Consider the following 15,172-nt stretch of genomic DNA (forward strand, 5'->3'; position numbering starts at 1 on the left):
AGATAGAAGAAAAGAGCAAAGAAAAGTATGTTTGTGAAAGGCTACAAGTTCAATCCTGCTACCAGTCTGCGGCGGCGGCCTCAGAGGGACTGTAAAGTGACTCCATTGTTCTGGGAGAAGTGAAGCGCTTCTGCAGGTCTTATCTCTGCAACAGATAAAGACCCTTTTGAACATCGTGGCGTGAGGAGGAGTCGCGGAGGGAGAAAGAAAGAGAGACACTGTTGCATAACCATCCCCCTTATTGCCAACCGCTGGGCCTGGGCTTGCCTCGCACTAAAACCTCTACAGGTCCGCGTGTGTGTCTGTCGCTAAGAACATTAAAGCTAAGCTGAGAGGAACAGAATGTCCACGGTGTCGGTGTTGGCCCAGGCAAGCCAGTCGTCGTCTGTTTCGTCTAGCTGCTCTAGAAAGCGTTTTGAATTTGATATGATGGAGGAAAGAGGTTGAAGGGAATGGAGGATGGTAAATGGACTGCACTTATATAGCGCCTTTATCCAAAGCGCTTTGGCTCACAACGGCCTCTCGTTCACCCATTCACACACACATTCACACACCAATGGCGGCCAAGCTACCATGCAAGGCGCCGGCCCGCTCACTGGGAGGTATTTGGGGTTCAGTGTCTTGCCCAAGGACACTTCGACATGTGGCCAGCCGGGGCTCGAACCGCCGATCTGTCAACCTTGTGATCATTAGGCGGAGATCACTCTACCTCCTGAGACACAGCCACCGCCCAGAAATGGGGGAGCATCGACTCTCTCTGTCCACCTCTTGTAAACTTGAATCAACTTTGGCCCACCTGTCCGCTTGGACAGCGGCGCCTGTAACGTTGTACAGGGAATTAACATAGACTGACACAGTGATACAGTCCCCAGTACAGAGACTGATTCTGAGTGTGTGCAATAGCTTTCTACTGTGTAGTCGAATTATTTAAGTCTAAATAGAAAATAGAGCAAAGGGTGGCCTGTTTCCTTCAGATTGTATAGAAAAGGTATTTAATTGTCTTTTGCAAAAGGAGGACAGTTTACAAGCATGTCAAGACAAGTCTTTAACAGTCAAACGTCCTCAGAACAAAGTGTTTACTCAGAGAAAACATACATTTTTATACAGATGTAATAGTCACGCCCTCAGGTGAGGTACAGGCCAATCACAGGCATTTCCTGTCTGCATCTGTGATGAAGAGGGACTAGCTGTGATGAAGACGATAGGGGGAATTGACCCCCACTTTCTCTTAGAGACACAAAGGTGGAAGAGCGGCACAAAGGCCACAAACTGGTTTAGTCTGGTCCTAGAGGCATATTATTCCACCACAGCTGACACAGCAGTGAATTTGGCCTACGTTGACCCAAGAGCAAGAAACTTAACTGGTGAAGGCGAGCTTGAAGAGGTGGGTTTTGAGGGCCTGTTTAAATGTTGGGAGGGTGTTGGCCTGTCTGATGTGGTTGGGGAGGGCGTTCCAGAGGGACGGGGCTGCGGCTGAAAAGGCCCTATGACCCCAAGGTCTGGAGCTTGGTCCTGGTGGTCTTGAGGGTGGTCTGATCGTCAGACCTGAGACAAGGGGAGGGGGACGAGGTCGGCAAGGTAGGAGGGGGCCAGATTGTTGATGGCTTTGTACTGTGTGCTGACAGAGCAGTGCGTTTGGCCTACGTTGACCCAAGCAAGAAACTAACTGGAGGCCAGTGCTCTTTGTTGTTGATTAGGTCTCGATAAGATACTCAAGATCTCCACTCAGCCTCCCCCCCCCCGCCCCTCCCCCTAAAACACACTCCCGTAATGGGTACAATGAGATTGGAAACACAGGCGTCGAGGGTACTTATCTCTGTTTACTAACACAACGAAATCAATTCTGGTCAATTTAGCCACGATGTGCAAGAAAAACCAGTCATGAGAGAGAGTGAATAATTAACTTCTAACGATGACATTTCCACTAACCGATCGCTCTGTTTACTGAGTTCATCAATTTGTTGTTTTCGTAGTGGACGAAACAACTTCTGGCACAAATGTCCATGTAGATAATCTCTTTCCGGGAATATTGGAGAGATTAGCTGGCTGGGTTGTTTGTGGCCTTGCTTTTCTCCAAACATACATCCAGGGTGTAATCGACATTGAGACCTGTGACACAGGTAGGCATGGGTGTTTGGGTGTTTTACAGCAAATGAAAACCTGTTTGATGTGCAAACAGAGGAAACATGCACGCACACACACACACACACAGACAGACACACGCACACATACATACACACACACACACACACACACACACACAGACAGACACACGCACACATACACACACAGACAGACACACACACACACACACACACACACACGCACACGCACACACACACGCACACACATACACACATACACACACACACACACAGACAGACACACGCGCACACACACACACACACACACACAAACACACACACACACACACACACACACACACACCTTATCTGTTCCATAGTTGAGATCAAAGAGCAATAGGCTGCGGCGTCACACAAAAGAAGGCGGAATGCCAAACAAACTAGATACAGATAGAGAGAAGGAGGGAGAGAGAGAGAGAAGGAGGGAGAGAGAGAAGGAGGGAAGGAGAGAGAGAAGGAGGGAGAGAGAGAGAGAAGGAGGGAGAGAGAGAAGGAGGGAGAGAGAGAGAAGGAGGGAGAGAGAGAGAGAAGGAGGGAGAGAGAGAAGGAGGGAAGGAGAGAGAGAAGGAGGGAGAGAGAGAGAGAAGGAGGGAGAGAGAGAAGGAGGGAGAGAGAGAGAAGGAGGGAGAGAGAGAAGGAGGGAGAGAGGTGGAGCAAGCGAGAGGGAGAACGGGTAGAAGAGAGGGCAGAAAATCTAAAGAAACAAGCAGAAAACAGCAAGGTGAGGTCACTGCAAGAGCCCGCTCAACACAAACACAGAACAATGTACAACCCCAAGAGGCCAATCAGATAGCCCTGTGGCAGTGGGGCTCTCAGCCACTCTCAGCCAATCGCACGCTCCGGGTGTGACATCAGATGTCCGGTTGGATCCAGAGGAGGGAATATGATCTCTGTTGTTGGAAAGGGGAAAACCGACTCTCAGTTCCTTTCGGAAATCAAAACCTTATTGTATTAGCGCCCTAGAGCCCTCAACTCTCACTCTCTGGTTCCACCAGAAATATCACTTACCAGAAATGAAGAGGCAACAGAATTAACTGTTCAAACCCCAGATATGATTTGGAACTGAAGACGGCAATTACCTGGAACTCTAGGTACAGGTAGAACGTTAAGAACTCCAGGTACAGGTAGAACTTTAAACTTTAAACAGGGCGGCTGTGTCTCAGGAGGTAGAGCCGCCATCTAATGATCGCAAGGTTGGCAGATCGGCGGTTCGAGCCCCGGCTGGCCACATGTCGAAGTGTCCTTGGGCAAGACACTGAACTCCAAATTGCTCCCAGTGAGCGGGCCGGCGCCTTGCATGGCAGCTTGCCGCCATTGGTGTGTGAATGTGTGTGTGAATGGGTGAATGAGAGGCCTTTGTAAAGCGCTTTGGATAAAGGCATAGCTATATAAGTGCAGTCTGTTTACCATTTAAGAACTCTAGGTACAGGTATAACTTTAAGAACACCAGGTACAGGTAGAACTTCAAGAAACTGCTCCATCCACTGATAAAGCTGCAGGAATGACATAGTGGGAGTGCTGTTATCAACCAGTGATACACATGGCACCTTTTAGCATCAGGCCTATACAACACCTGAACGAGACCATGCGAGCTGAAACTGCTTATTGTGAAATGCAGAGCTCCCACCTCCAGACTCATGGATAATCATTAACTCACATCTTCAGGTGACTTTCTATGGCCCATAAGAGCCCAGATAAGGGTGAGCTATTCCTGTACTTCCGCCAGATGACCTGGCTATACTATTTTAGAATCTAATCTTTTCATTTGTACATAGCAGAATTCGATTAACCTCCCATACCCTCCCATTCTCTGTGTACCACATGTACAAAAGAAGAGATTTGGTGAGGCTGCATTCTCATGTTATGCACCCAAATTGTGGAACGCACTGCCAGTTTACATTAGGGATGCAACCTCAGCACATTATGTTCAAGTCAAGACTAAAACCCCATCTTTTTAATATTGCCTTTAAATGTCTAAATAATTAAATTAAGATGATATAATGATTGAAGCACTTTGAGCTGCAACATTTGCAGGAAAAGCGCTATACAAATAAAGTTATTATTATTATTATTATTATTATTATTATTATTCATACAAATGGACAGCACATAAAGGCACATGGGACCTGACACGCAGTCACTAGCATGTGCAGTGGGGTGAAAACATGCGGGCACCCCTGGTTTAAATGTCTGTTACAATTAATCTCCAAGTGATTGAAAGCAAACCTGAACACTAAATGCTACAAAGTTAAACATACAGACACCTTTCTGCAAATTTTAAAGCAAGGTTTCTTTTTACCCTAACCCCAACCCTTTTTAGAGTTTTTTTTAAATGATAAAAAAGGAAAAGGGCCCTGTGCAAAAGTTTGGGAACCCTTTTGGATTATTCTTTGTTACCTTTTGAGAAGTTGATTACTAAGGCCCAGACCAAGGTGATTTACTCGTTAGGGCTTCAGTGAGTCAGGTGAATATAATTCCAGGGTTGAACTATATATTCTGAAGTAACTCCATGCCTTCTAAAGTATCCGACTGCGGTGGCTGTTGTGTTTGGTGTTAAAAACCATGGGTTCCTCTAAACAGTTGTCCAAGGATGTCAGAATCAAGATAGTTCACTTCCACCAGCAAGGAGAAGGCTAAAAAAAACTCCTACGCCCTCAACACCAAATTAAGCATCTGAAGTATGCAAAAGAAAACCTTGAGAAACCCGAAGCCTATTGGAACAATGTGCTTTGGATTGATGAAACCAAAATGTAAAAAAAATTTGGCCACAACCAAAGAAGGTATGTTTGGAGAAGGGTGAAGCATTAGAGAAGAACACCTTGCTAACTGTTAAGCATGGAGGTGGATCCATTATGCTTTGTGGTTGTGTAGCAGCTGGGGGCACAGGCAATATTGTGCAGGTGGAAGGAAGAATGGATTCCACCAAATATCTAAGACATTCTAGAGGCCAATGTTCGAAGGTCAGTCCAGAAATTTAAGTTGAAGAGAGGTTAAGTATTCCAGCAAGACAATGACCCGAAGCATACCGCAAATCAACCATGAAGTACCTCCAGGAAAGACGGATGAAGGTTTTGGAACTGAGCTAGAGGTGTTCTGCCAGGAAGAATGGGGAAAATTTCCAAAAACAAGAATCGAAAGACTCTTAGCTGACTACAGGAAACGTTTGCAAGCTGTTGCCCGAGGAGGAGTAACAAAGTACTAGCTGACAGGGTTCTCAAATTCCTGCACAAGGCATTTTTCCTTGTTTTGTTATTTTTAAACTGTAAAAAGTAAAAAAATAAAAAATAAAAAATAAATAAAAAAAATAAAAATGTATCTTGCTTTAAAAATCTTGCCCACATTTTTGCACCCCACTGTATGTGTAAAATGTGCGCACACCCACACCCACACACACACCCACACACACACACCCACACACACACACACACACACACACACACACACACACACACACACACACACACACACACACACAGCCTCGGGAACAAGGCTCACAGCCTATCATCCAGAATGGCTAGTTGACCAGGTACCAGACCAGACAGAGTGAGAAGACCAAACAGTGGGCTGGGTTATTGAAGCAGAGACTGAGAACGTACACAGAGACTGAGAACGTACACAGAGACTGAGAACGTACACAGAGACTGAGAACGTACACAGACTGAGAACGTACACAGAGACTGAGAACGTACACAGAGACTGAGAACGTACACAGAGACTGAGAACGTACACAGAGACTGAGAACGTACACAGAGACTGAGACGGACCTTTTCCAAAAAATTGATGTTTGTGGTGTTGGTGGAAAGCCAGTGAGAAGTACAGAAAGACTGTGTAAGGTAGGGAGATGAAAGGGATATGGAAGTTTTATATTCATTCTATGCTTGTATATGTTTTTATATATATGTTTTTATATTCACTTTATGTTCTTATTCCTGTTGTAAAGCACTTTGAGCTGCATTTCTTGTATGAAAGGTGCTATATAAATAAAGCTTTACTTACTTACTTACTAGAGATGATCCCCAGAGCTCACCTGACCACTGCTGCTGAAACTGTGTTGGCCAATGTCTTTATGTGTTTATGACATCATCAACTGCTCGGGGCGATGGCAGTCGATCTCACCTGGATGACAGTGTCAGTGAGAAACTGTTAGGAGACAGGCGGTCGTAAAAGAGCGACTCAACGCCACACCAAGAGAAACCAAACAGCACTGTTCTAAATGACACTTAAGAGTTATGGCCGGCAATCATTCTCACCTCGACACTCGCTAAGAACAGTGGAATGACCCAGCTCAAGGCAAGGCCCTGTTGAATGGTGTGAGGAAACGTAAGCAATTTACCATGAGAGGAAGGGGGTTGTGGAGACATTTACCACTGGTACAGGGTTGTGGCACGAGGTCGAAGCCGAATTCATTTATTTACAATCATTAATAACAATGCAATAACACTATGTGCAATATGACAACCCTAGTCGTCTATCTGTACAGTATAGTATAGTGGATAGTGTACATAGCCTTTATTTATGTAAACCAGCTCCTTCCCTTCTTGTGTTTTTGTTTTTGTTTTTTTTTCTTTCCTAACACCAGGGGAGCCACCCCTCCTAAATTTCGTTGTTTGGTACCTGTACTATAGCAATGACAATAAAGACCATTCATTCATTCATTCATTCATTCATTCATAACCGTTTCAGAATACATATATCCTTCCGACCACAGAATATAGTCCCATAAACCAGATCAACCATTGCATTGTAGGTCAGCCACAGGTGTTCTTAATCAGGTTGTTTGGGAGGCGCATTGATACTGGGAATGTGGTTGGAGCTGAACTGAAGGTTGTTGGGGTATTTACCACTGTTGCTAGCCAATCAGAATCCAGTATCCAAACATGCCGTTGTAGAACCTCACTTTGTACACATAACGGTGGCAGTAAAGCAGGAAGATTGAAACCAGCCAAGAGACCGAAGTCCTTAAACATACTACGTACTTTGTAAAGGAGATTTCTGTCAAGAACAATGTACCACAACCGAATCACACCAGTGTTAAACCCCCCCATTTTGGTCTATAAGTCTTTTCATGAGGGCCAGACACATTGCGTCACATTTCCAAGTTGCTTGGGTAACGGTATAAGCTTGACTGATTACCGAACAGCTCTTTCATGTCGAGTCAAGAGTTCAGCTGTTACCTAAAGGTTTCCCTGAAGTTACGTCAGAGTTCAGGCGGGAGGGAGGGGAGGGGAGGGGAGGGGAGGCGGAGGGAGAGGAGGGGAGAGGAGGGGAGAGGAGGGGAGAGGAGGGGAGGCGGAGAGGAGGGGAGGGGAGGGGAGGGAGGGGAGGGGAGGGGAGGGGAGAGGAGGGGAGGGGAGAGGAGGGGAGGGGAGGGGAGGGGAGGGGGTTTGAAAACCATCTGAACCTTTACCGTGCATTGGAATGGAGGGACTGGGGCCTCCATTTATAGGATTATGGAAGCAATTGACCATGAGAGGAAGGGGGTTGAGGACTCATTTACCACTGGTACAGGGTTGTGGAAAACATACTTTATCCTTCCGCCACAGAATATAGTCCAATAAACAAGATCAACCATTGCATTGTAGGTCAGCACAGGTGTTCTTAATCAGATTGATTGGGAGGCGCATTGATACTGGAAATGCTGGAAACTGAACTGAAGGTTGTTGGGATATTTACCACTGTTGCTAGCCAATCAGAATCCAGTATCCAAACATGCTGTTGTAGAACGATATATAATATACACAAATATAGATTGCAGTTCAGTAGGTTCACATATGCTGTGTCTTACTGGCTTACTCTAGTTTTCGTTCATTCCTGTTTGTAGGTCACTGCAGTCTAGGTCTGGTGCCCATAGGCTACACTTACAAAACGCTATTCAGAAGGCAGGCACACTGGGAATGTATTGAACAACATGAATATCAGTTGTCATGGTGATATCTGACTTCCACAGAGGCCTACTACTCACTACTGTCACCTATGGTCTTCATATCGTGGAGGGGACAGTGAAATGGTAAATGGTAAATGGACTGCACTCATATAGCGCCTTTTTTGCTGCTCCAAAGCGCTTTACAACGGCCTCTCATTCACCCATTCACACACACATTCACACACCAATGGCGGCAAGCTGCCATACAAGGCGCCGGCCAGCCCGCTCACTGGGAGCAATTTGGGGTTCAGTGTCTCAGGAGGTAGAGCCGCCGCCTAATGATCGCAAAGTTGGCAGATTGGCGGTTCGAGCCCCGGCTGGCCACATGTCGAAGTGTCCTTGGGCAAGACACTGAACCCCAAATTGCTCCCAGTGAGCAGGCCGGTGCCTTGCCCTGGTAGCTTGCCGCCATTGGTGTGTGAATGTGTGTGTGAATGGGTGAATGAGAGTCCGTTGTAAAGCGCTTTGGAATAAGGAGCTATATAAGTGCAGTCCATTTACCTGGCCAAGAAAGTGCATCACTGCTCATTACCGTTGGCCAAAGGGCTAGACACAATGTAATGGTCACCTCTTCAAATGGCTGACAAAACAATAAGGCTTCCTGTCTAAGTACCAGTGCAGCTCCCAGGAACCATCATAACCATTATAATTACACCACTAGCCCAATGCCTCCTCTCCAGGTTCACTCACACGGAACATATCCAGTCTGCCAGACAACACAACTCACTTTTGTTGAGCCACGTACTGTATCATTACTGCTTCAAAACCCATATAAGACTATGCAATCTATCTTTCTGTAATTGTGTGTCCATTGTCTTGACTGTTTGTAGGAAGGAACAGTTTGTTTTTGTGAAATCATTTTCTCTCCTGTACCGGAGAACACTGATGTTGCGTGACGAGGACACACTGTTCAGATCTCGGAGGTGATCCGTTACAAAACAACAATGTAGAACTCAAACTTTCCCTTTTAACTGTGGATAGTCATAATAATAATAATAATAATACATTAGACTTCTATAGCGCTTTTCTAGACACTCAAAGACGCTTTACAAACTGAAAAGATTGAGCAGTAATAATAAAAAGACACAAAAAATAAATAAAATAAAGTATAGGGGCCTAATTAAGGTCATGAAGACAAAGTGTGTCGAAACAAAAGGACACTTCCCTGTAAATCTTTGAATTTGCATTCTGATAAAACTGTGTTTGCTTTGTCGGAGAGTACTTTGCCCAACCAATACAATTGACCTAAAAACTGAAGAGGAGAGGTTTTTCCGAGAAGCAACACATCTGGTAAATGATTGGCCCGCTGCGACTCGACATATTCAGACATCACAGAGTCCAGAGACGACTCTCTTTCTGTGGTCAATGCACACAATCACAGCACTCTGACCTTTGACCTGGTGAAAAGAACAACATGTGACCGATGACTCCTCTGTGTCAACTCCACAGGCGATAGGGAGTCAGTCAATTGAATCAATCTTTCAAACACTCCCTGCTCAATGTGAAAGATAGCATATCTATCTTCTCTGTGGGTAAACAACACAACACAAATGCACTGCACCACGTGACGTCTGTGTTCAGATTTCATATTTATTTAGTTCTCTGTGGCTTTATAAACAGTTCGGAACCTAATCTCGGGTTCTAGAATCTCACCTCTCTCTTTGTTGAGATTCTGGGGGTGCAGCCAGGCAGTAAAATAAAGTGCTGTCGGATGTTGTAAGCAAAGTCCACACCCCTTGAAACCTTTTGCTGCGAGCTCCACCTGAATAACACACAATGGTCCTCCTCGTTTAGCCCTGCTATTGTTAAATGGACTGCACTTATATAGCGCCTTTTTTGCTGCTCCAAAGTGCTTTACAACGGCCTCTCATTCACCCATTCACACACACATTCACACACCAATGGCGGCAAGCTGCCATGCAAGGCGCTGGCCCGCTCACTGGGAGCAATTTTGGGGTTCAGTGTCTTGCCCAAGGACACTTCGACATGTGGCCAGCCGGGGCTCGAACCGCTGGTCTGCCAACCTTGTGATCATTAGACTGTTATGCTAGTCTGCTAAAAAAAAACTTTGATTAAAACAAACTGACACTGTGTTTTCACTGCAACCAAAGTCTCTGTATCCTTTGTTCTCCCAGACTCCTACGGTGTTGACCTTGACTCGTTTTATTTTTTCAAACATGGGGGAACGCACTCTCTCTGAAATGACCCGAGTTCTGGCAGAGGCAATTGTGCTGCGGGGGATTACAGTGGATTTTTAAGCGTCCTTGGGTTTGAGAAAGGCGCTATACAAATCTAAGATATTATTATTATTATTATAGTGGATGACAGTAAACATGACTATACGGTCTCTGCTCTCGGGAGCTCTTCTTGAAGACCCTCCTCATACAGTGTTTCCCATACATAGTCCAATTTGTCCCGACATCGTCTCATTATGAACCAAAAGTATTTTTAGTGCTGTTTGTATTTATTTATTTGAAGCGCATTTTTTCAGCACTGTTCGGGGAAAGTGTTCGAGCAGGTTGGCAGAAAGGATAGGGCTTAATCATTTGAAATTGGCAAAATGGTAAATGGACTGCACTTATATAGCACCTTTTTTGCTGCTCCAAAGCACTTTACAACGGCCTCTCATTCACCCATTCACACACACATTCACACACCAATGGCAGCAAGCAGCAAGCTCCCATGCAAGGTGCCGGCCCGCTCACTGGGAGCAATTTTGGGGTTTAGTGTCTTGCCCAAGGACACTTCGACATGTGGCCAGTCGGGGCTCAAACCGCTGATCTGCCAACCTTGTGATCATTAGGCGGCGACTCTACCTCCTGAGACACAACCGCCCCTAACAATGTGATTTTGAATCCCGCGGTTTAAGCCTAACACACAGACACACCCTGATATAGATATGACATTAAAAGAATCATAACACGATTGTTATACAAAAATATGTATTATTAGTTTGTTGGGACGGTTAATCAGTCGATCATCGGATGTGCAGTTCATGCCGAATGCCTCAAACCAACATAGAAATAGACAGAGCAGACAGGCTTCTGAAAAATAAGAAGCACATTTTAAAAAGTCGGGGCAATCCGCCTCATTGTGATAACATTTCGGGATCGGAGAGTGCGCCTCGGGAACTGAATAGTTGGCACTGAATGAAACCTCATAACATGGACCAGCAAGTGGGGTGAAAACTATGTGAATATCACTTCAAAGGGTTTTAATAACAGAATAAAGGTCCTGTCATAAAATGACAAAGCAACAACAGAGCCTATACAAGTCTAAAGGCCATCGCATGGCACGACTTGGGAGATGTGTTTGGGCTTGTGTGTGATAACAGCAACACCCAGTCACCACTGCTCACAATAACCACCTTGTGTTCCTCTAGGAAGTTAAGGTGAATGGCTGTTGTCGCCATGGAAACGTCGCTATTGTCACCATGGAAACACCCCAAGCTCTTTGATGTTCAATGTTCAACAGCTGAAGTGAATGTATAGGTTGAGTGGAGATCGGTCTTCGGTGGGTGTGTGTTGTACTGTGTGTGGTTATAGGATATATCACTCAGTCTTGTGGCTGGCACGCACACACACACACACACACACGCACACACACACGCGCACACACACACACACACACACACACACGCACACACACACACACACGCACACGAAAATAGAGTCTGTGTCAGTGTAACAGATTGACGTCAAACGGGTCACCATGAACCCACTCACACTCACACACAAGGACACGGGCTGACCACCACACACACACACACACACACACACACACACACACAGACACACCACACACACACACACACACACCACACACCACACGCCACACGGTTCATATTGACAAGGAACAGATGAGTATAGGCACAGCTGGAATGTTGTATCAGTACCTTTATGGTCTTATTATCTGTCTGATCAAATCAATAAAACTGTTTTCTGTTATTCATGTTTGTAACAGATATTCAAGTTTGAGTTCATTTCACAGGCGATCTTTTGATTCGAAGTCATTTCAGGCACAGGGCCTTACGGATATTATTCTGACACTTTTTTATATGACCCTCAGGGTTCGACAGTAACGCTTGCCCGCTTGCCCGGAGCAAGTAACAAATTCACCGGGTTTGTTTGCGCGAGCCCGACGACGCTGCTGGATCCTGGATATGTGTATCGGTGTGCAGGAAGAACAACAGACGGCGCAGGTGCCAGACCAGACTAGATGATCGTGGAGTGAAGATATTATCAAAGCGTACGCGATGCAACGGGTGATCGACAGGCGCGTACGCTTTGATAATATCTTCACTCCACGATCATCTAGTCTGGTCTGGCGCCTGCGCTGTCCGTTGTTGCTCCGGGCAAGCTGGCAAGCGTTACTGTCGAACCCTGTGACCCAACTGACGGATTTGATTTCAGAGTGATTATGAATAACATAAACAAATATATATTTACATATATCTGGGTACAAAAGGGGGGAAGGATACATACAGTATGATATGATATTGGGTTAAAACAGTGGAAGCACATTTGGCCAACCGATCTCAGGGGGTATACTGTAATAAGTCCCAGCAGTACCACAGTCCCATCCAAGTCCCCACCTATCAGTGAATACCAACAGGAAGTAGATCCCAATTCCTCAGTCAATAGGATTCTCAGTTCAACTAGCTTAGAGAGTTTATTCTGGCGATTTAATCGCTTCCTTGATCGTCTTTAGCTTGGCACCTCAACTTAAACAGTTCAAAGCAGGCATCCACTTAGTCCCTTCTCCACTTAGCAGTGGTCCATAAGTCATTTTGGACCAACACGAGGTGGTCGGTATGAGAAAAAGATGGAAGTCTGAAGTCCTTGAGTTCATCTGAGAGTGTCAAACTGGGGCAACAACTTTCCAAGTCCCAGGTTACCCCGTTGCCATGGTCACGACCCACAGGGTTCCGTGTGAGCAACTGACAAGTTGGTAGTTGTAAAAAGAAACCCTCCTCTCTCTCTCTGTCTTTCTCTCTCTTCCTCTCTTTCTCTCTCTCCCTCCCTTACTGGACACAGACGTACTTCTTCCACCAGGACTTGGACATCATCTTCATCTTGTCCGCCGTGCTGCGGACCTTCCTCTCCCTCCGCGCCCGCCTGTCGGCGTGCCGTAGCCCGACCGCGATGGCCGCGTCGAACACCTCCTTCAGGTTCTTCTGGGTCAGCGCCGAGCACTCCACGTACGCCACGGCCCCGGCCTTCTCGGCCAGGGCGCGGGCGTCCTCCTCGGTCACCGGCGCTTCCCTCCGCCGCGCCAGCTCGATCAGGACCTTGACGTCCTGCCGCAGGTCGCACTGCGTGCCCACGAGCAAGACGGGGGTCAGCGGGCAGCGACGGCGGATCTCGGGCACCCACTTCTCCCAGACGTTCTGGAAGGAGGCGGGACTGACCACGCTGAAGCAGAGGAGGAGGGCGTCGGTGCGCGAGTAGCAGAAGTGACGCAGCTTGTCGAATTCGTCCTGGAGAGAGAGGGAGAAGGAGAGGGGGAGAGAAGGAGAGGGGAGTGAGTGGCGGTTGACATACGAGGTGACATACAAGGCAGTGTGTGTTGAGATTGAGAACAGTTGGCAGTTTGTAGTAGATTGCAAAGACAGATGGAGTGAGAGAAGGGACACGGTAAGTAAGTAAGTAAGTAAAGCTTTGCTTATATAGCACCTTTCATACAATAAATGCAGCTCAAAGTGCTTTACACCAGGAACAAGAACATAAAGTGAATATAAAAACATATATAAACATATACAAGCATAGAATGACTATAAAAGCGGTGTGAATCAAAAGCTCATATCACATGAGAGGTTTTATATGTGTATAATGTTGAACTGTTGAACTTTGTCTTTTTTAAACTGACTTGGTCATTGTTGCCGTACAAGGCAGAGGCGAGTGGTTTAGAGTGAACTCGATATCAGCATCGACAATATACCTCGAAGCACTTTCACATGGAAAGTTACCAGAAACTCAAACGCAAAGATTAATCCTAGGATTAGTCCCAGCTTGGGTGACGTTGTACAAAAATCCATTGCGGTATTCCAAAATGTTTTTAAACAAATTATCATGTGTTTCTGTGTGATATTTAACTTTCCACACAAACACTCTTCCAGTAATCTCTATATAGGTCAGTGGCAGTTTAAAAAAAAAACACAGTTGAGAAACATCGGTACTAGGCAAAGAAACGGTTAACAGATAATTCCACATTAAACTCTGTCAAAACAGTCTACAGTCAGTTTATGTCTAGCAGTATAACACATAAACCAACCAAACCAAACCTCGTTTATATCGCCTAAATCTCTCAAATTAACACTGTGGAGCCACACAGCCTTGGAGAGCAGGGGCCTCCAACATCCTTGAATACACAGATTAAGCCTGGCAGAAACTCGACACAACCCACAACCCCCCACCCCCCCCCCCCCCCCCTCCAATCTCTCTCTCTCACTCTCTCACTCTCTGTTAACCCTTCCCACCCTGCCTCTGGCTCCCTGTCACATGACCCCCGTCCTTCTCCTTTGCTGGCTTCCTTACAGCACCTTTCTACCTCTTTCTACCTCTTCCTTACAGTATCTTTCTACCTCTTTCTACCTCTTTCTACCTCTTTCTACTTCTTTCTTACAGTACCTTTCTACCTCTCTTACAGCACCTTTCTACCTCTTTCTACCTCTCCCTTACAGCACCTTTCTACCTCTGCGCTGGCCTGGACTGGGGGGCTTCGTTGGAAGAGCAACCCATCAACGGACAGTCATAAACTAGCGACAGTTTGTTTGTAGTGTAGTTCAGTCGTCCAAAAAATAAGCTACAAATAACCACACACGTGACTAAACATCCTCCAAAGTTGTGGTGCCTTGAAGTTGATTCCATGGAAAAGAGAATAATCTGGCCACATAAACTTTTGTTGTGACCCACGGCGGCCAGCCCTTTCAACACAGTTTCCATTATAAATCATAAACCCTTTTGCTTTGACTGTTCCGGCAATCTCGCTGACGTCGGAGGCTATCTTCTAAGTATACAGACATATCAATCTGGCCGAGCGGGGGAACGACTTTGTTTATCAATCATGGTGGCAGTTGTTATCGTTTCTCCCTCTCCTTCCTGGC

The 15,172-nt window shown here is 46.0% G+C and overlaps 2 protein-coding genes across 2 annotated transcripts in view; one reads left to right on the forward strand and one right to left on the reverse strand.

Annotated features, from left to right (window-relative positions):
• egln2 (egl-9 family hypoxia-inducible factor 2) overlaps positions 1–15,172 on the forward strand; it is a 646,007-nt gene that overhangs the window by 344,989 nt on the left and 285,846 nt on the right. The gene's annotated exons all lie outside the window — the stretch shown is intronic.
• On the reverse strand, positions 11,267–14,104 carry rhoub (ras homolog family member Ub; the record flags this gene model as incomplete). Its single annotated transcript, XM_080544779.1, has 2 exons — positions 11,267–13,771; positions 14,036–14,104. The coding sequence occupies 2 exons, from the start codon at positions 14,102–14,104 to the stop codon at positions 13,091–13,093; spliced, it is 750 nt and encodes a 249-aa protein (XP_080400905.1). The 3' UTR covers positions 11,267–13,090.

Source organism: Nansenia antarctica (genome assembly GCF_963989245.1).
Source record: "Nansenia antarctica genome assembly, chromosome: 14".
NCBI classification, from domain to species: Eukaryota; Metazoa; Chordata; class Actinopteri; order Argentiniformes; family Microstomatidae; genus Nansenia; species Nansenia antarctica.